The 21,356-nt window shown below is 42.8% G+C and overlaps 1 protein-coding gene across 1 annotated transcript in view; it reads left to right on the forward strand.

Moving 5' to 3' along the window:
* Positions 1–6,877: 6,877 nt before the first annotated feature.
* LOC149454108 (complement component C9-like) overlaps positions 6,878–21,356 on the forward strand; it is a 71,980-nt gene continuing 57,501 nt past the window's right edge. Inside the window, exon 1 of the mRNA XM_089687822.1 lies at positions 6,878–7,020. Within this exon, the coding sequence (XP_089543948.1) occupies positions 6,938–7,020 (83 nt within the window). The 5' untranslated portion in view covers positions 6,878–6,937. The remainder of the gene's footprint in view (positions 7,021–21,356) is intronic.

Here is a 21,356-nt window from a genome sequence, read left to right on the forward strand (position 1 = left end):
TTTTTTTTGTAGTTGATCTGGTATCAGCTTGGAAATATAGCTGAAGAAGTATCTTTTTCATGACATAATTAATAGTTTGGCCTCAATACTTTTCAGTATGAACTTGAACTATGAAATGGCATATAAGTAAATCATATATATGTATTGCTAAACTGGAAACCTTTTAATTATGGAAGTGATTTGTCAAGAAGGTCCTGCGTGATACTCTGCATATACCTATATTATCAATGCACTTTTTATTTTGTAAAGGAAACCAATCGATGATGTTTAATTGCATTTTTTTTTCAATTAAACTGGGTATGTAATAGACTTTAAAATCTTACTTTATTCTTTGCTCTGTCTGTACAAACTCAAATTGTGTTCCTTATATAATGTTATATAAAAGATATTATTCAATATGCTGTGTTTCTTTCTGTTTGGTTTAAACAGTGCCATTTAATTTGCATGTGTTCTTAAGTGAAAGCTTAAACTGTATGTAAATTCAAGATTATTTTTCAGGTTTGTTGTCTCTCCTTTCACTTCCCGACTTGGTCACACAGCAGCAAGTAGGAGGAAATCTCTCCATAGTTAGTGAAACTTACATCGTGGACAGTCATTGGAACTATTGTCCCCATTTTAAGATGTACCCTAAAGTCTTGTTTTTATGACAATTCTAAATGTTAGGATTTACCTTCACACTCCTCTCTGTAAATAAAATCAGGTAATCAGGACGAATAAAGAGGTGAATCTATCATCGGGGATCCAGACCGCAATAAAAACTTGATAGAGGGTCTAACGCTCCCTCACTATATCCATGTACTTTAATGAGACAAAAATTATTGAGATGGCAGCACTAGGGTCGTCAGTTCAAATCCCAAACACAGCACTACTGACCCAGAGTTTGCATATTCTCTCTAGGCCTGCTTAGGTTTCCTCTGGGTACTCCAGTTTCCTCCCACATTCAAAAGACATGCTGGTAGGTTCATTGACTCCTATCTAAATTGGCCCTAGCATGTGTATGTATGAATGTGAGTTAGGGACTTTAGATTGTACGCTCCTTGAGGGCAGAGACTGATGTGAATGTACAATATATATGTAAAGCACTGCGTAAATTGACTGCACTATATAAGTACCTGTAATAAATAATTACATATCCTATTTTCACAAAAGATTCTCCCCATTTGCAGCTATAGCAGCCCCCACTCTTTTGGAAAGGATTTCCACAATATTTTGTTTGGAAATTTGTGTCCATTTAGCTAAGAGAGTATTTGTGAGGTCAGGTACTGATGTTGGGAGTGAAGTCCATAATTGGCATTCCAATTGAACCCAAAAGCATTCAATAGCGTTGAGGTCACGTCTCTGTGCAGGTCAAGAGAGTTCCTCCATAATAAACTCATTAAACTATGTCTCTATGAAGGTGGTGTTGTATATAGGGCACAAGCTTTCCTCAGACTGTTACCTCAAGGTTGGAAGCTCACAATTGTTTTAATAGTTTTTTATTATTTTTGTTGTAGCATGAACAGGATCTTTCACTGCAAACACTTAAATTCAATTATTTGGAGAAAGGTTCACATGCCTATTCAATATTCATATTCAATGTCAAACATGGAGGATACACAATGTATGATCAGCATCAAAATAGAGAAAGGAAAACTGTATTTGCACAGCTACTTATCAACTATCATGACAATAAGTCCATTCAGCCAATATGCCAACAGGAATATATGGTAGCATGAAAATTGTCAATGATTTGGAGTAGTACCATCCCTTACAAAGGAACAGCTTAAATGGGGAGCAAGGAGGAAAAGAACCCAGAGGGGAAAGAGGAGAGGAAGAAAAAGGGGTGAGAGGGCTAAAGAAAAGAAGACCAGGAGAAGAGGATGAAAAGGAAGGTTAAAGTGGTATGTAAGGGGGGAAGAGAAAGGAGGGCAGATACCCAGTACCTAGATATAGTAACCGTGGGGGAGTCTGAATGTTACAGAAGCAGGTATAAGTATAAATGAGTAGGACCCTCATCACATTCCAGATGCAATCTGGAATCTGCTCCAGATTTTATTAAACTTCCTCTGCCACCTCCTGCTTTCATATGCCAATCTATAGAGGGGAAGGATGACATTAGTAGAGGCATGCCAAGCAGACAATGTGGGTGGATTGGGTGACTTTCAGCATAAAAGAATTTCTCTCCTGGCAAAGGAAGTATAAAAAACAAAAAGTTTTACACATCTGCCTACTTCCATGACAGTAGTAGTACACCTAGTCGAAATAATACAGGATACAACCTCAGAGTCAAATCATAGGCAGTATTCATAGCATCAACAACAGTGGCAACAAAAAGGGCTAACTAGTGGGCAAGCCCAAACCATATGGAAAAAGAACTAACCAATGTTTGATATCTCGAGCACAATGGGCTAGAAGTTGGGTACATACTGCTTAGGTGGAGTGTAGCATGCCCTGTGTAGAAATTTAAGTTGAACAAATCTGTCCTTGGCAGCTACCATTTCAGTAACATAAGTATGTACACCCATCCCATAACTTCTCAGTAAGGTCCGGTGTGTCTGTCACTCATCGTTGATGGTCCACATACTTTCAGCTTTATAGTAGGTGTGATGGTCAGGTGGGCCACTTATCAACCAGGAAAAAGTGTGGTCAATAATTTTCCAAATGAATGCCAGGGATGCCAGGCTGCAGATGCAGAAGATGAACTTTGTTACCAGACACAAGAAAGTACCTCCTTTTTTGGATTTTTCATGGTAAGCAAAACCCATGCGTTTCTCTTTAATTCAATCTATCTGCAGTCCACTGCAGCCAGACACACCACCAGCAGAACAGCAAACAGGGTCACTGGCAGTATAATTCCTGACATTTCTTGTTGTTCAACTTCCTCCCAATTACAAGGCAGAGTTGAATCTCATTGGAGAACATGGGAATTTTCTTTGCACTAATACCGTTTTATTGGGTGTACTTTATATGATAGATAATAAAAATCATCTAGTAGGTGTGTTTGGGAATGTATCCCCTGCATCACAGATCACCAGATCATTGAGAAAACAACCTGGGGTGGACTGTGCACTACAGCAATGCATGGATGAAATATTGAACACTAGACCAGGTAGGATGTGACCTGCATACACTTCAAAGTTACTTTTTTTAATTGTGATCGGTGTTGATTAGTGTGCATTTCTAAAACTGACCCCAACCAAAATAGATGTGGAATGTAGAAACGCTACTAGTCTGTACTATATGTGCAATGGGTGTGTGTGAAAAATGTGAAACTGACTTTGCCATCTGATATAGAAACTGTGAGTGTAAATATTGCAACAAAGTAGATTGGTTACTGGAATAGATTTCAGAAAAATACGGGCAATCTGTAAACATCACTTAGCTAGCTAAACAATAATGTTAATGATTTGGGAAGCAGTGGAGTGTACTGTAAACCAGGAACCAATGTCCAGGATACAAGGGCACACTAAATCCAAAGCTACCCACTTCAGCAGGCTGTGAAACCTACAATAAACACAGGCAGAGATAACAAAGACTGCAATAAGGCAATTTATACTCAATCTCAAACATGACTGAACTGTGGTGTAGGGGAAACAACAGATGTGTCAAATGAAAGGTAACTGATAACAGTAGCCCACAAAGAGCTGTAACGGTACAATTTCTTTTAGGATAAAAGTCCCCTTAAAACAAGGGTTCTTTTGTTGGGCATCCTAAATTTGGGGGGAAGAGATATTATTATACAGGATTATTATACAGGAATTATATAGGTTTGCTCAGCGCTTTACATTATAATGGGAGACAATACAGTAACAATACAGTTCAATACAAGAGGAAATTGAGGGCCCTGCTCCTTGGAGCTTACAATCTTGGAGGGAGGGGTGAGTGGTACAATAGGTAAAACTGTGGGGGATGGACTGGTTGGAAAAGTAGAGGATTCCAGAATTAGAAGATTGCGGGATAGGCTTCCCTGAAGAGATAGGTTTTCAGTGATAGCCTAAAGGTAAGTAGAGTAGGTGATAGTCTGATAGATTGGGGTAGGGAGTTCCAGAGGATGGGTGACGCCCTGGAGAAGTCTTGGAGACAAGCATGGGAGGAGGAGATAAGAGAGCAGGGGCTGACTGACAATTCATGGGGCCCCTGGGCAATAGGGGATCATGGGGCCCCTGTGTCCTTGCCCAAACTCAAAAAAGCCTATGAAAAACGTACCAGGGGCATCTCAGGTGGCCCCCTACTCACCCCGGGCCCTCGTGCAGTGCCTGAGTCTCCAAATGGTCAGTCTGCCCCTGTAAAGGAGCTAGAGAGTAGGAGGTCTTGCGAGGAGCGAAGTGTACGGTTTTTGTGATATTTAGAGATAAGATCAGATATGTAAACTGAGGCAGTGTTGTGGATGGCTTTGTATGTCATAGTGTTTTGAATTTTATCCGTTGGGCAACTGGGAGCCAGTGGAGGGATTGGCAGAGAGGGGTGGCAGATGCAGAGCGGTTAGTGAGGTGGATGAGTCTGGCAGCATTCATGATAGACTGAAGGGGGGATAGCCTGCGATGAGGTAGGCCAATGAGGAGGGAGTTACAGTAGTCGAGGCGTGATATGACAAGGGAGTGAATAAGTTGCTTAGTGGTTTCCGGGGTTAGGAGTGGTCGTATCTTAGAGATGTTGCGGAAGTGAAGTCTACATGATTTTGTCAGCGATTGGATCTGGGGCTAGAAGGACAGATGGGAGTCTAGGATTACACCTAGTACCCCGGCATGAGAGGATGGAGTAATGATTGTGTTATCGATATTTATGGTGAAGTCAGTGGAGGTGGCACGGGCAGGGACGAATACTAGGAGCTCAGTTTTGGAAAGGTTGAGTTTGAGGAAGTGGAGATATAAGAGACATGTGAAGGGTCCTGGGGTCTAGAAGTTGCTAGCAGTTGGAAAAGATCAGATTTATTTGTCCAAGTTGGGACCCTCAAAAGTTACAATGTAGATTCAGGACACCCGTTATTAAGGTCAATTTCAGAGGGCGTGCTTGGACAACCCTCTGCTGGGAGCTAAAGCATCAAATACAAACAAAAATTCCCAGCTCACTTACCAGTTAGCCTGCAACAAAACCAATTGGACCCTATCTAACAGTTCACATTAAAAACAAGGGGTTTAGTTGCACACATTTGCAACAAAATCATTTGGAGAGGGCTCCCTTCAGGCACACCTAACCTTAATCTATCGACTGCAATATGTGCTCCAATTTGGTAGACTCTCAAATGATAGAGTTAGGAGGGCAGTACACTGAGGTGCCTTGTTGTGGCCACTGCAACTTACACATATATTTGCAAATAAACCCCTTGTTTTTAACGTGAACTGTTAGACAGGGTCCAAATGGTTTTGTTGCAGGTGAGCTGGGAAGTTTTGTTTGTTTTTGATATGTGTTGCCCTTCCATGTGCTCCTTGCTGTAAAGGCTAGTTATACACTGATCCAAAAAATTAAAGGAACACTTTTCCTGGGATATCGATCTGTTCAGTTAAGTAGCAGAGGGGGTTGTTAATCAGCTGCAGCTTATTTGGTGTTAATGAAATTAACAACAGGTGCACTACATGGGCAACAATGAGACGACCCCTAAAACAGGAATGGTTTTACAGGTGGAGGCCACTGACATATTTGTAAAATTGTTCAGCATGACTGTTTTGGTGGTGGGTCAGTGATGGTCTGGGGAGGCATATGCACGGAAGGACGCACAGACCTCTACAGACTAGACAATGGCACTCTGACTGCCATTAGGTATCAAGATTAAATCCTTGGACCCATTGTCAGACCCTATGCTGGTGCAGTGGGTCCTGGGTTCCTCCTGGTGCATGGCAATGCCCAGCCTTGTGGTGAGAGTATGCAGGCAGTTCCTGGAGGATGAAGGAAATGATGCCATTGAATGGCCCCCACACTCGCTTGACCTAAATCCAATAGAGCACCTCTGGGATATCATCTGATGATACCTGGTTGCACCTTAGACTGTCCAGGATCTCAGTGATGCCCTGGTCCATATCTGTGAGGAAATACCCCAGGACACCATCCGTCATCTCATTAGGGGCATGCATCAACGTTGTCAGGCATGAATACAAGCACATGGGGGCCATACAAACAATTATCATTTTCATTTGCTGAAATGAAATTTCAACAAAATGGACTAGCCTGCTGCATCATTTTTTCACTATAATTTTCGGGGTGTCTTTGAATTCAGTCCTCTGTAGGTTGATAATTTCATTTCCATCAAACGATGGGGCATCCTTACACTCCTAACACACTACCCAGTCCACATCAGTATAGATATCCAGCATTATATTTTCCCCCATTGAGATCTGATGTGTTTTCAAAGTGTACCTTTATTTTTTTGAGCAATGTATCTATCAATATTGATGCTGGTGATTTCCCTTCACTTCCGGTCTAGTGGAAACCTTTGTCACAGGTTAACTATGCCTGAACACTCCCCACCCCACATCAAGTTAGCCAGCTAGGAGGCCACTCTGTGACTGAGCATTGCATTGTGGGATGTTGCTGGAAGTGTACATGGTCATCACAGGAAAGTGGAAAAATGGAAGGTGCAGCACTAGAGGCATACCTTTGAATATAAGTGGCAGATACAGAAAGCTGTGAGCCCTATTATCCTAATGAATGTTTAGTATTTCTTTCATCCACCAGCTTTGCTATAAGAAAGTAGTACTGTGTCTAATATAGCTCACTGCAAGGGTGGTCAGTTCTTTTTGGCCCACGTCCACTTGTACCATTGCATTGCGTCACTGTCCAGAAGTAAATCCCATTTACAAATATTGCAGCTGTGGAAATACCATTGGCAAGGTTCACAGCAGGAATGGCCCTCATGACATCCAACTCTTTGTTTATCTTTCTGTTACTGAGTAACAATACCTTTACCAAGAGGATATGAAGCCAACTTCTTCAGCTAGTCCCCAATATCCTCTTCCTAGTCACCATGGCTGGACTTCTTCCTCTACTTGGACTCATCTCAGTGCTTTGTACTTTACAATGGCCAGCTTCGGTATCAGGGGATGCAAGGTGAGCAGTTTCATTTTTACCCACTCTTCATTATTTCAATGCTTTGCTTTTTTTAAGGAATTGCAGAAAAATTATATTTTCCTCTGATAGGGTTACTTTTGTGCATTATTAAACATATTTTGCATATTTTATGTGGGCAGCACCTATGTGACTACAAGCTTCCTCCACAGAGGACTAGCAGCAGATAAAGATCAAGTTATTAATTTAAACAGTCCATAGAGAGTTGGTTAATATGATCATTTTAAGCCCGATTACCCCTCCGTCTAGGGAACGTCAATTAGCAGGGCCAGATTTTCATCACTGTAGCCCGTAGGTACATTACATACTCTTTCATAGTTTTCTGCATCTAAAACATGGTATTTCCTTGTTTCTAACCCATTTAGAATATTTTGATAATATGTAAATAACCTTATATGATATCGCTAATCCAAATGATGATGAAAAAATATATGAAATGGGAAATCCACACCCTTGGCTCTACTGCATACAGGCACATTCCTACTGTGCAAAAGGTACATCTGGCCCTGTCAGGTTAGCCAGATTACAAAGTTATCTCCTGAGAAAAGATATGGTAGTGTCTGCCTGTGCATTCACCTCTGTTTTGGTATTGTAGGCAGGGCCAGATTTAGACCATGGAGGGGCCCAGGGCACACAGAATTGGTTTACATTCTCAATGGCAGTCACACATTTTCCAGATGCATGACACATAATTCTGACGTCACACAGACACACACAAATGCAGTCATAGGCCATACCTCCCAACTGTTCCTTATTTCAAAGGACTGTACCTGATTTGGAAAAAAGTCCCTCTGTCTCTCTTTCCTCCTCATTTGTCCCTCATTTTGGTCTGATCTATATACAGTAGTTGTATATAAAATGCACCAGTTATCCTTCAAAAAGTATTTTACAGTGCTAGACCTTTCATCCAATTTCTAAATTTCTGCATTGTTAACATGGCCTGATAGGGGTGTGCTGGGGTGGGCTATGCCCCCCAGTTTTTTGTTGTGCCCCCCAAAAGTCAACCCTAACCTGCCACTATACTGCCCTAACCTGCCACTATACTACCCTAACCTACCACTATACTACCCTAATCTGCCACTATAACACCCTAACCTGCCTCTATGCTGCCCTAATCTGACATTCTAACACCCTAATCAGATACTTTATACTATACTGCACTAGCCTGGTACTATACTGATCTCAGTTAAGCATTGTGTGAAGTGGAGGAGCTCTGCTGTCTGTGACCAGGCTGTGTGGAAGGCAGGGATGGGAGAAGGAGCTGAGCCCCTGTCCTCTGTCCTGCAAGCACTGACCCCTGTCCTCTGCTCTGCTGACCTCCCATCTTTTGCCCCCCTGACATTTTTTACTGCACCCCCATATCAGACAGGCTAGATACGACCCTGATTTGTACATTTCTGTTTCAATCATATTTATTGCATGTTTTCATTAAAAAGATGAAAGACCATAGCAGACACAACTGTGTTGGTCAATAATAGTAACAGACGTTTATCCGCAGCATTGTCAATCTTCAAAAGCCAGTATAAAGGAAAAGTAGTGTAAAAAAACACTTGTAGGTGTAACTGATTTTTTTTTGTATAATTCTCCATTAAGGGGGTGTGACAGGGTGTGTGTGCTATGCCTGCTTACTTTTGCTAATAGGTGTCTCTTGATCTTATTACAAAAATTTGGGGGATATGCATAGAATACCATCCGTAAGAGTTTATGTGTGATTTCCTTGAGCTGCCAAATTCATTTTTAAAAAGATACAATATACCAGTCCAGGGTAAAAACATTTGCAGATGATGGCATGCAAAATATTACTTCCCAAGATACATTTAATAAAAGAAAATTTGTATTATTATATATTTTATATTTTTTTTATTACAATAATTTTTTTACATTGTTTTATATTACTTTCCTATGGGAGGGGCTTCTGTCAAGGGGACCCGGGGCAATTTCCCCCTTTGCCCCCTTTTAAATCTGTCACTGCCTTTAGGACCGACTTTGCAAGTATATGAGTACAGTAAGTTCAGTCCTATAATCTAAAGTCTATAAACAGCCTTTAAGACTTGTGTAGATGGGCAAATGCAACATGCTTTCAGGTGCAAAAACTACTTTGCAGTCCTCTCTAAGGTGCTTCCATCTTCTTTCTGAACTATTTTGACCTGCTTTTGCATTCTAATGTATAGAAAGCCATAGTTTGTCCATTTGTTGGGTTATAAATGCTCTTGTCTATTGCTACATCTATACTTATTCTACATGTTTACATTTGGTTACTATTAATTTTCCCATTCCATACCTTCAAACTTGAAGCACCATGTATATAGGTAAACCCTTACCACACCCCAAGCTACATGGACTACAAATAATTAATATGAAAAAAATGGTTAATACCAAAAGTTGTTTTTTCAGCACTACTTTTCCTTTATATTGTTAGTTGGGTGGGCTGTATTGTGTGTGTACATGGTCACTGAATCCCAATTACTTCAGAAAACAGTTATTCTATACTAGAATTTTAGGATGCCTAAGGAACAGACAATATGCCAAAAATGTCTCGAATTTTATTCAATAACAACGAAAAGAATAAAAATAATTTTTTGTTTAAAAATAGAAATACAAGTATATGTATAAAGTGAAACAAAAATATTCTGCTCTAAGTGCCTATGTTAAATTTATAAACTAATTAGTCAAAAATACAGCTGTACTCATTGTGCCCTCTCATCAAACTACACACAAACTGATAATTAAACCAAAAGTGTTGTGCTGCTAAATAAATAATACAATTCAAGGTGCATAAAGTGTATGAATCGAAAGTAAAAGATACGTTAACCTTTTAGACAAAAATAATAAATGCACATTTTTTTACAGGTAAAAAAATGTGCATTGATTATTTTTGTCTACAGGAGCCTGGAAAGTATTGCACCAGCGATCAGTAGATCACTGATGCCATGCAGGTCTCCTGCAGACCTGTCAGAATATCTGCTTGCCGTACAGGATGTACGAACAAGCAGATATTCTGACAGGAAGCTTCAATGACCTACCATGGCGCTCCACAGCACTGTGGTAGTTAATTGAAAACTACAAGCCCACAGGCGCTAAGGCTGTGACTTGCAGTTCATTCATTCATGGAAGTCATGAATGAATGATGTGGCCATGTGGGCAGAGCCCCGCAGGGCGGCGCTGTTTTAAAATTTGACAGTACGGGGAGACCTCTCCCAGTACTATCTGTCAGAGGGAGGTGAAGTGGTGGGTGGCAGCTGTGGCTATGGGAACATGTTACATGTTCCAGCCATAAACCGGGTGGAACATGTAACATGTTCCTAAAGATGACCTTATCCTTTAAGAAAAATGCTATGGTATTTAAATAAATAAATAATACAAGTGCAAAAATCGAACAATAATAAATTATAGTAAAAAAGTCCACATTAACCCAATCGTGTAAAAAACAAAAAAAAAAAAAAATATATATATATACAGTATCAGTCTATCCACCAAACTCATGTTCCAAAAAGTCGTTCTCAATCTGTGCATTAAATACAAAAAAGGGTCTTGTGCTTCCAATTCACACCACCATGCGTGCCACCCAGAGAAATGAGAGCCTCTTACCAGAAGCTAGGACCTCTCAGGCAAAGTCGAACAGCGCTTTGGGGTAATTCCAGTCAGAGAAGGATGGCTCAGCACTCAGATTACAATGGCAGATGGCCTTTGATGTGAATGGAATGGCCCCGCTCACAACACAACATCGATCAGCATAACCGCATATGAAAAGGAAGTGGATCACTCATGGTGCAGTATTAAAAACCATCTATTTAAAATATAGACTTATACTTATAAACAAGTAAAATCACAAGGCACATCAATTGTAAAGCGTCCGGCGCCCCGTCACCGCCAACTCTCCACCCAACGCGTTTAGTCCTAAAGGATGTCGTCACTAGGGCAACAGATTATCTCCGTTGCTGGACGATTTACAATTGATGTGCCTTGTGATTTTACTTGTTTGTAAGTATAAGTCTACATTTTAAATAAATGGTTTTTAATGCTGCCCCATGAGCCATCCCCTTCCTTTTCATATGCGTTTATCCTTATCAAATGCTCTTAAGCTGTAGGGGGGGAGCCTGATGGCGGTTTTGTGAGCGGGGCCATTCTATTCACATCAAGGGCTGTCTGGCATTGGAATCTGAGTGCTGATCCATTCTTTTCTGACTGGAATTTTCCCAAAGCGCTGTTAGACCTTGCACGAGAGGTCTTAGCTTCTGGTAAGATGCTTTCATTTCTCTGGGTGGCATGAACAGCTGTGTGAATTGGAAGCACAAGACCCTTTTTGTTTATTTGATGCACAGATTGAGCACGACTTTTTGCACAGGAGTTTAGTGGATGGGCTATTATACTGTTGGTTTATGTCACAGAGCTAATGCAGGCCCTGCAGAGATCCTGCCAATAATGTCGAGATACACCCAGAGGCCTGACCAGCGGCTGGAGTAGCCTCTCAGCACATAGCTGAGAGCCTAACCAGCCAGCCCCTCCACAGCCAGGCACTCTAGTGAGCACTGGAAGAGTAGAGGAGAGAGCCCGTGACAGCCATCACACATTAGAGCGATGCTGCAGCCACATAGGTGAGTAAGCATGTTTTTTTTTTAACTCCCACACTTCTATTTTAATATATTTACCATTCAGTGGGATACTCTGTAGTGATACTAAAGCTTTGGTTTTTTTTTTTCAAAATAACAAACATGTCATACTTACCTGCTTTGTGCAGTAGTTCTGCAGAGTGGAGCCTTGATCCTCTTCTTTTCGGGTCTCCCGCAGATTCTCCTGGCTCCTCCCCCTCGAGCAGTGACCCCACAGAAAGCCAGGGGGCTTGTGTGCTTGTTCCCGAGCCACTGCTCTATGCATTCACAAGACTTGGCTCCACCCCCCTGCTTTCTCCTCATTGGCTCACTGACTGTGATTGACAGCCTGCTTCTGTCTCAGCCAATGAGGATGAGGAGTCCCCATACAGCCAAGGCTATTGTAAACATTGCTGGATTGGAGGGAGCTCAAGTAAGGATTTGGGGGGGGGGGTTGCTGGAAAGGACGCAGTACACAGAAGGTTTTTTACCTTTATGCATAGAATGCATGAAGGTAGAAAACCTTGAGCCTTTGGAACCACTGCAATAATATCATGGCATTGTGCCTGGTTGCTCACACACCCATGCCAAAATTGCTTTTCAACAACTTTGGTCACAGAGAATCTTGCTTCTTATAAACCTCCAAGTGTTTTGCAGGCTATAAAACCCACTTCATTAGGAGGTTAAATGGGATAATGCAGTCTTCCTGTAAGCCGTGTACCGGGGTGGGCTCCCCAGGATACAGTGAAGTCACGAACGAGGAAAGCAACCCCAACACCAGCTTTTGCCACAACAGAATTTTACTATGATGTGGCAAATAAACACAACCACAAATGCTGGAATATACAATAAATTTACATACACCCAGCCCAAAGGCTGAGACCCTTGTGCTGCACAGCACGGCGCCTTCTGATGGATGAAGGTAGAAAGTGAAGTAATTTACCTACTGGCGGGCACAACTAAGCTGCCACACCTTACCTGTTATTACCCTAAAAGAACAGGAATCAGTGTATGGGTGTACGGTATGGGCTAGCCTGCGGTGCACCACAACAGCTTACAATCTTACACAAATCTACAGTATTCCCCCTCCCATAACTGGTCCTGTAGCATGTGCCTGAGTATTCCTTCTGAGCAAAATGCCAGTCTGGCTTGAGTTTGTAGGATTTTATCAGCTCTCCAATGTGAAATGTCACTTTAAGTTGTGGAGTCCTTCCAATAATCAGTAACAACACTTGTGGCCTGACACAAACAGAGACCCTAACTAACTAACTATAGGCCTGTTTCAGTCCTATAGGCGCCAACACTGAAATGAGGTGCGTGCACGATCTTACCGACCCGTATCTGCTTTGCATCCGCTGGTGACTCTGAACAGAACAAATGTCTCTCCACTAAGCATGCAATATCACAGTATATATATTGCTTAGTTCCTCAGCTTCCCATCAGCTTCCTGGCAGCAATCTTCCTTTCTTCGAACAGGGTTAGCGTCTTGAACACCATCAGCTTCACTCAACTGAATTTCTGATTATGGAGGGCTGTCCTCACATCTGGATGGCATCGGATTCTCAGATCACACAGTCCCCTTTCTCTCTCTCAAGCATGGCTTCTCTCCTCTCCTTTTCCTGTTCACTCTCCAAGTGTAAAACCCCACCCCTTCATGAATATAGAAATCTCTATGCAGTCTGAAGCTGTGTTAGAAAAACAGTGACATCTTGTGGCTAACTGCAGAATGTCAGTCAGAACGTTTTTTTTTTTTTTGTATTAACAATTTTTATTGGTTTTCAAATAAGTAAATTATAAACAGAACAGAGAGAAACATCGATGGCATAACTACATATAATCATGTCCAATAGAATCATACAAAGTCATACAAAATCAGTGCAGAAACAATCAGGATCTTAGATTCGAGTCGGCAAAGAGGAAATGAAGGAATCCCACGGGAGCCAAATCAACTCAAATACAGCAGACAAACAATTATGTAAAGCAGTCAAATACTCCATCCGTCTTACTTCAGCAATAAGTTTGTACAAAGTCAGCAGTGTGGGGGGAGTAGAAGATAACCAACCCATTGGAATACTTCTCCTGGCCGCGGTCAACACGTGAGCAGCAAGTTTTCTGGCTGGATTAGATAGACCCGGGAATGGCAAGCCCAGCAAAAAATGCAGAGGGTCAAAAGGGAGCGAGGCATGCAGCATTGATTGCAACAAGGAACGGACATCCTCCCAAAAAGGAACAATAGATTTACAAGTCCAAAAAATATGATAGAGAGAACCTGAATCCTTACCACAGCGCCAGCAGACAGGAGAAGCACTCGGGTTGAAAGCATGAAGAACCTCAGGTGTTTTGTACCATAACATCATAATCTTATAAATGTTTTCCTTAAAAACCACACAAACAGAAGATTTAGATGCATTTACCCAAATATTCTTCCACGTCAGTAAATCAATATCACGTTGTACAAACTGGGACCACCTACGCATGTAAAGGTGAGTTTCATTAGATAAAGGGGATGCAGCCATAAGAATTTTATAAGTATTGGAGATAATACCCCTTTGGTGGGGGCTTTGCATACATAAACGTTCGAAGGGTGTAGGCTTCCCCAGAATCAATGAGGGTGATAGAGTAGAGAAAAAATGGCGTATTTGGAAATATATATATAGGTGATGAGGAGGTAAAGAAGCTTTTTTCTGGAGATCCGGGAATGAATGTAATTTACGAGTCACCGGATGTACCAAGTGACGCAATTGAAAAAGGTTAGATACCACCCAAAGAGACATCCGAGATATGGCCATATTGTCTGGCAAGTTAGGGTTGTAGAGGATATTTGTCAAAGGGGAGCATTCAGAGGCTAGAGTAAATTGAGTCTTACATTTCTGCCATACCGTCAATGAAAATTGCATGGGACCAAGGAATAGATGGCGGAAGGAAGAGATATCCACTGCCGCGGTGGACCAAAGAAGGGAACATGGATGAACTGGGGACAGTTGTAAAGATTCAATCTCAGTCCATGTGTTGGGAGGGTGTTGCGTGCACCATGACAGAAGAAAACTAAGGTGAGTTGCATAATAATACTTGATTATATCTGGCGCTCCCAGACCTCCCCTAGAACGCGGAGAAAGCAGAACAGAACGTGCAATCCTGTGCCGCATATTGTGCCAGATAAAGTGTAGGAAAGATTTCTGAAGCGAGTGAAGCTTGGACATGGGAACGGGAACGGGGAGAGTTGCAAACAAGTACAAGAGTTTGGGTAACACGGTCATTTTTAGAACGTTAATGCGACCGAGAAAAGAGATGGGCAAGGCATCCCAACGTTTCAGAGAGCGAGAGATTGCTATAAACAAAGGGGGGAAATTGGCCTCGTATATGGATTGGTAAGAGAGAGAAATATTAGTACCTAAATATTTTAAAGAGTGTGTGCACCACCGGTAGGGAAAGGCTTCCTGAAGCGAGGACAAAACGATAGGAGGGATATGTATTGGGAGTGCCTCAGTTTTGGACGTATTGACTTTGTAACCTGAAATAGCCCCAAATTGTTTCAAGGACTTATGCAAAATCGGTAAAGAAGTATGGGGACTCGTAAGCGTGAGAAGAATGTCATCTGCAAATAACGATAATTTGTACTCAGGGGAATATGACTGTATCCCGCGAATATCCGGGTTTGACCTAATAGCGATGGCTAGAGGTTCCAGACAAAGAATAAACAGTAAAAGAGAGAGTGGGCAGCCCTGACGCGTTCCGTTTGACATCTGAAAGGGAGGCGAGAGAAAAGAAGCTAATCTGACCTGTGAAAGGGGGAATGAATAGAGGGCCTTCAAAGCTGCTACAAATGGACCTTTGAAACCAAATCTCTCCAAGACCATGAACATATAAGGCCAGCTTAAACGGTTGAAAGCTTTTTGAGCGTCCAAGCTTAATAACACTGTAGGGGTAGAGGACCTGTTAACCAGATCAACCAGATCAATAGTTCTCCTAGTGTTATCTGCGGCATGTCTGGCAGGTACAAAGCCCACTTGATCCCTATGTATGATCTTGGAGATGATTCCGGACAATCGGTTGGCTAAAATTTTGGTGAAAATCTTATAATCGGAATTGAGTAGGGCAATGGGGCGGTAGTTGTCCACGATAGAATGGTCCTTATCGGGTTTAGGGATGACCGAGATATATGCACGGGAAAATTCAGACTGAGGTATAATTCCCTTAAAAAGATCGTGATATAGAGAGAGGAGATGCGGTGCCAGAATACCAATAAATGTTTTATAGTAGGAGTAGGGCAGTCCGTCCGGTCCCGGAGCTTTACGAGAAGGGAGAAGTTTGATTGTGTCCAGTAATTCCTCTAGGGTAATGTCAGCATTAAGGGTGGTAGTGTCCGAAGGTGAAATACTCGGGAGTGACAATGTATCAAAAAAATTATCAAATAATGACTGTGTGAGGGGTGGGTTAAACAGTTATACAATTTCCCGTAAAATGAGCCAAAAAGAGTTGCCATAGCCCGAGGATCGTAAGTGGGGCTTCCATCTGGCTGTATTAGTAAGTCAGGCATCGTGGAAGGGGACTGAGCTTTGAGACGATTGACTAACATACGATGGGGCTTATTGGAAAATTCATAGAATTTCTGCTTGACCCAAAGGAGGGATTGAGCAGTCCTACTGGAGTCAAGAGCTTTAACCTGATCCCGTAGAGAAATTACCCTCTGGAGCCCAGGAATAGATGGCTTAGCCAATAACCGACCTTCCGCCCAAGATAGCTGTTGTATGAGGGAAGCCCTAGCACTCGCCGAGGACTTTTTTAAACGAGAACCCATAGAAATACAGAGCCCTCGAAAAACCGCCTTGTGAGCCTCCCATAGAGTTGAGGAGGAGTTTACGGAACCAACATTATGGGTGAAATAAGTATCAAGTCCCTGTGATAATTCATCTCTAAGATGGTCTGTGGAAAGAAAGGTCTCATTAAGGCGCCAATGACAAGGTTTGGATATAAGAGGGGGGAAAAAAAGGTTTAAAGTCAAAGAGGCATGGTCGGACCAAGTAATGGGATTAATATCAGAAGATACCAGAAGTGGAAGCAATGGAGCAGAAACGAAAAAATGGTCTAGGCGAGAATAACTACGGTGAGGGGTAGAGTAAAATGTGAACTGTTTATGGAGAGGATGTTTAATCCGCCATGCGTCAAAGAGATGATGCTCCCTAATTAATCCACGAAAGGATTTTGAAGAGGAGCATTGCCGCTTCGAGGGAGAGGACTCAAAAAGAACCTTCCTGTCTTTATGGGGGGAAAGAATCAGATTAAAATCTCCCCCAACTATCACCTGCGAAGTGGAAAAGGAATCCAGTTCGGCGAGTGTTTGGGATAGAAATTGCAATTGGCCTGTGTTGGGGGCGTATAAATTCAGCAGAACTATGGGAGTCTCACCAAACATACACTCCAGAAGAATGAAACGACCCTGTCGGTCAACTTTGGAGGAAACAACCCGAAGGGAGCAATGTGACCCAATCAAAATTGCCGCTCCGGCCTTCCCAGAAGGATCAAAAGCCGAGTAGGCACGGGGAAAAAATCTCTAGGCAAAACGAAAGGAGCCTGTAGATTTGAAATGGGTCTCTTGGACAAAAATGATATCTGCTCCTGAGGATCGAAATTCCTTCAAAGCCATCCACCTTTTTTGAATAGAATTGAGGCCCTTAACATTGTATGACAGAAACCTCAAAGCCATTATAGAACAGTGGCTGGGCTACATGTGTTAGCATGACAAATGGAAAAATTACCATCGATGTAGTAGAAAGAAAAAAAACAGAAAACAGAAAACATAACACAACAGAAAAAAATACACAATGAAGAGCAGGTATCCGCAAGGATATAAACTTGGGAACGTCAACTAAGCCCAAGTCGTCTAGGCCATTGGCTAGACAGTATCGAGGGCAGCACGACATCCGACACTTCCGGGAGGACATCAAACCCGGCCAGAGAAAACAAGAACAAAATAAAATGCACCCAGCAAGGCTATGGCCGAACAAAACACCCAATTCGCCACAAAAGGTCACCCCTGAAAATCATCAGGCAGGAGGGTCGCTTGATCGGGGAGGGCGTGGACGTTGCGGTGTGCGTCTCCTCCGACCTCCGTGGACTGGTGTCCATATCTTGGAAGGGGTGGCAGAAGGGCGGGATGGAGTAGGCGGTGGCGAGGACATATCATCAGGTAGAGGTGGAAGTCCCAACTGCTTAAGGAAAGAATCCGCCTCTTGAAGATCACGGAGGACAACATGGGTGTTGTCCCTAACAACCACCAGCTTAAAGGGGAACCCCCAACGATACAGGACACGATGATGTTGAAGATGTGTGGTGATCGGCTTAAAAGCCCGTCGCTTAGCAAGAGTAATCGGAGAAAGATCACAGAAGAGTTGGAGTTTATCACCTTTAAACTCCAAAGAAGATTTGTGGCGGGCTGCTGATAGTAAGGCTTCTTTACTTTGAAAGTAGTGGAAGCGGATTATAACGTCACGTGGACTGGTTCCCTCAATCGGTTTAGGGCCCAGAGAGCGATGGGCCCTATCCATCCGCCAATCCGCCTCTGGGACCATGGGGGCAGTAGCGATGAAGAAGGACAGTAGATGGCGGTGCAATTGAGCATCAGCAACAGATTCGGACAAACCACGTATACGGATATTTTGGCGCCGTTCCGTTTTCCAGGTCCTCTTGCTGGAGCAGCATTTGGGACATGGAATGTTTCAGATAGGCATTATCTTCCTCCAAAACGTGAACGTATTGCACCAAATCATCAAACTTACTTTCCAGCTTATCCGTGCGGTCCCCAATCTGGGCTATTTCCCCTCTGAGCTCATTAGCCAATTTTCCCACTTCAGCGGCTATAGAGGCGGTAATGTTTCGTAAAAAAATTTGCAGCTTGTCGTCTAACGCGGAGATTGTGAGCAGAGGAGACGACTTTGTCTGCTGAAGATTCAGACCAGGGGCTGGGAGACCCCCTGGAGTAGGGTTGTCCATAGCCTCTCCTGCTGTCAATTGGGGGTCATGATCCCCCATGTGTGGAAGGATCGGAGCAGAGGTTTGCAGCTGTGCTGGGATTATATAGGGTGCAGTACCCTCCGCGGCCGCTAGAGGTCCGGGATCGGTCCTCGGACCTCTATTCTCACTAGAGGCCGGGGATTGCGGCCTATATAGGAAGCGCCGCAGAGGCGAGGGCCGCGGGTCCTGAGGCTGCGGGGAGGGGGGCTTCCAGCGCCCTATCTTCCCCATAGAAGCCTCTCCCTGGTGCTGGGCCGGGTGCTTGGATAAACGTGACTCACCCGAGGCAGAGGATCAGCTGTAGTGCGGTGCGGGTGAGTCACTCCTGGTCGGGGATGAGCGGAGCTCAGCAGAACACGTCTGCCATCATCCCTGGCCGCGCATGCGCCCCCAGTCAGAACGTTTTTAATTTACTTCAATCAGTGTTCAAAGAATGAAAGCTGTTTCCCCATCTCACATTCCTGATTATATAAAACATATAATGAGTATATCACAGCCATGTAAACACGCAAAAAAAATCACAATTATAACCTTCTCCTGTAAGAGTATTCACTCAAATCCAGAAGGAGGTGCAGGTGGTGCTGAAAGATCACCCACAGGCAAGTGCAGGGGCCACAGCAGTGCAGCAACTGAATCAATTGGTACAGTACACATGGAAATTGATTTAAGTCCACTCAATATTCAGGACCAAAATGACCAAGAATACACATGCGTATAATGAATATGAATGCATGCCATAAAGGTATACACAGAGTTGTCATCCTACCGTGACAGAAAAGTGGAAGGGGCTTGTGCAGTATAAATGGTCAAAAGGTTACATGATGTTATTCTAGTGGACCCAGATAACATATCTTTTATCTCGAATCCAGGGGCGGACTGACAACTCATATGGCCCCCAGGCAATAGGGATAGATGGGGCCCCTGTGTCCTTGCCCAAACTCAAAAAAGCCTATGAAAAAGGTACCAGGAGCATCTCATGGGGCCCCCTACTGACCCCGGGCCCTTGGGCAGTGCCTGAGTTTCCAAATAGTCAGTCTGCCCCTGCTCGAATCTCATTCATGGATATAGGGAATATTGGGCTTGCCTACCATTATGAGGAAACATATAAAAAATAATTACTACATAGATGCAATTTCAATTACTACCAAGTATCTAGTACTGATAAAACTTTATATTTATATAATACATCCCAGTTAATACCGAGTACCTAATACTGATACAACTTTATATTTATATAATGCATAGTAATCAAATTGGATCATTACATATTACCCAAAGATTTGCCATTTATTACCGGTTCCTAGGGCATCCAAAAAGTCCATCAATATAAAATAACTGTTTTAATTTACACTGCCTTTTTAAGACACTGTCTCCAAATTAGAGACAGTTGCATCTGCTGGTTGTGGATATTATGGACCTGTTGTTCTTTCCTTTTGATAAAATATATATTTTTTTTTATCCTTTTATGGTTTTGGGCAGTGCATCACAAGCCCAAAGCTTGGTAGATGCTTCACTGTGAAGATTTACTGCCAAACAGGTTTTTCACACACATGCTGTGCTATTGAAATGTGCATAAGGGCAGGGGATGGAGTCAGATTTTTATTTGACTTAAAGTGGTATCAAGGCAAAATAGAAAATGACATACATATTTTCAATTTCCTTAACAGACCAAGTAGAAGGTCATGTATTTAGTTCAGGGTTTCTCAATCAGGGTTCCATGGAACCCAAGGGTTCCTCCAGAGTAGGGTTTCTCAACCAAGGTTCCTCTGGAGCAGGGTTTCTCACCCAGGGTTCCTCCAGAGGTTGTTAGGGGTTCCTTGAGCAGTGAAAAATTCCTCCCTCTGAGATAAGTTCCCATTGACACCATTGATCCTTTTTTACTGTCCGTAACGGTATAATTCTTCCCAATGACCACAAGTGTAATGAGCATTCTTCCCACTGACTATCACACTAACGTATCATGAGTTGTAGATATAGTCATTTTTAGCAGGGGTTTCCTGAAACCGGAAATTAGTTTCAAGGGTTTCTCTGTGTTGAAAAAGTTGAGAAAGACTGATTTAGTTAAAACTAGAGATGAGCGAATCGAACTTGGCGAAGTGGAATTCGTTTCGAATATTAGGAAAATTTCGATTCGCGACGAATCTGAAAATTAGCAGACTTCGGATGCGCGAATCAAAATTTTTCCTAAAATGGCGGCGACATGTGCGGCGACGGAGCGGGGATCTCTGGGAAGGCGCGCAGACAAGGCGCGCTGACCCATAATGCATTCATTCATGACATGTGATCGCATTAGCCAATCAGCAGCCAGCCAGCCAGCACTGTGTAATGGTCGAGCTATAAATTGCGGCCATTTTAGAATTCTCCATTTGCCTCCAGTCATTCAAGAGAGGCAGACCTGTCTGTATTGAGGGAGAGAGTTAGGGCCACAGAATCGTTACTTAGGGCCACAGAACCGTTACTTAGGGACACAGAATTGTTACTCAGGGCCACAGAACCATTACTTAGGGCCACAGAATTGTTACTCAGGGACAGACACAGAATTGTTACTGAGGGACACAGAATTGTTACTGAGGGACACAGAATTGTTACTGAGAGACACAGAATTGTTACTCAGGGACAGACACAGAATTGTTACTCAGGGACAGACACAGAATTGTTACTGAGGGACACAGAATTGTTACTGAGGGACACAGAATTGTTACTCAGGGACAGACACAG

The sequence above is a fragment of the Staurois parvus genome, unplaced genomic scaffold (genome assembly GCF_062004578.1).
Source record: "Staurois parvus isolate SC_StPar_1 unplaced genomic scaffold, SC_StPar_1.0 ptg000438l, whole genome shotgun sequence".
Taxonomy (NCBI): Eukaryota; Metazoa; Chordata; class Amphibia; order Anura; family Ranidae; genus Staurois; species Staurois parvus.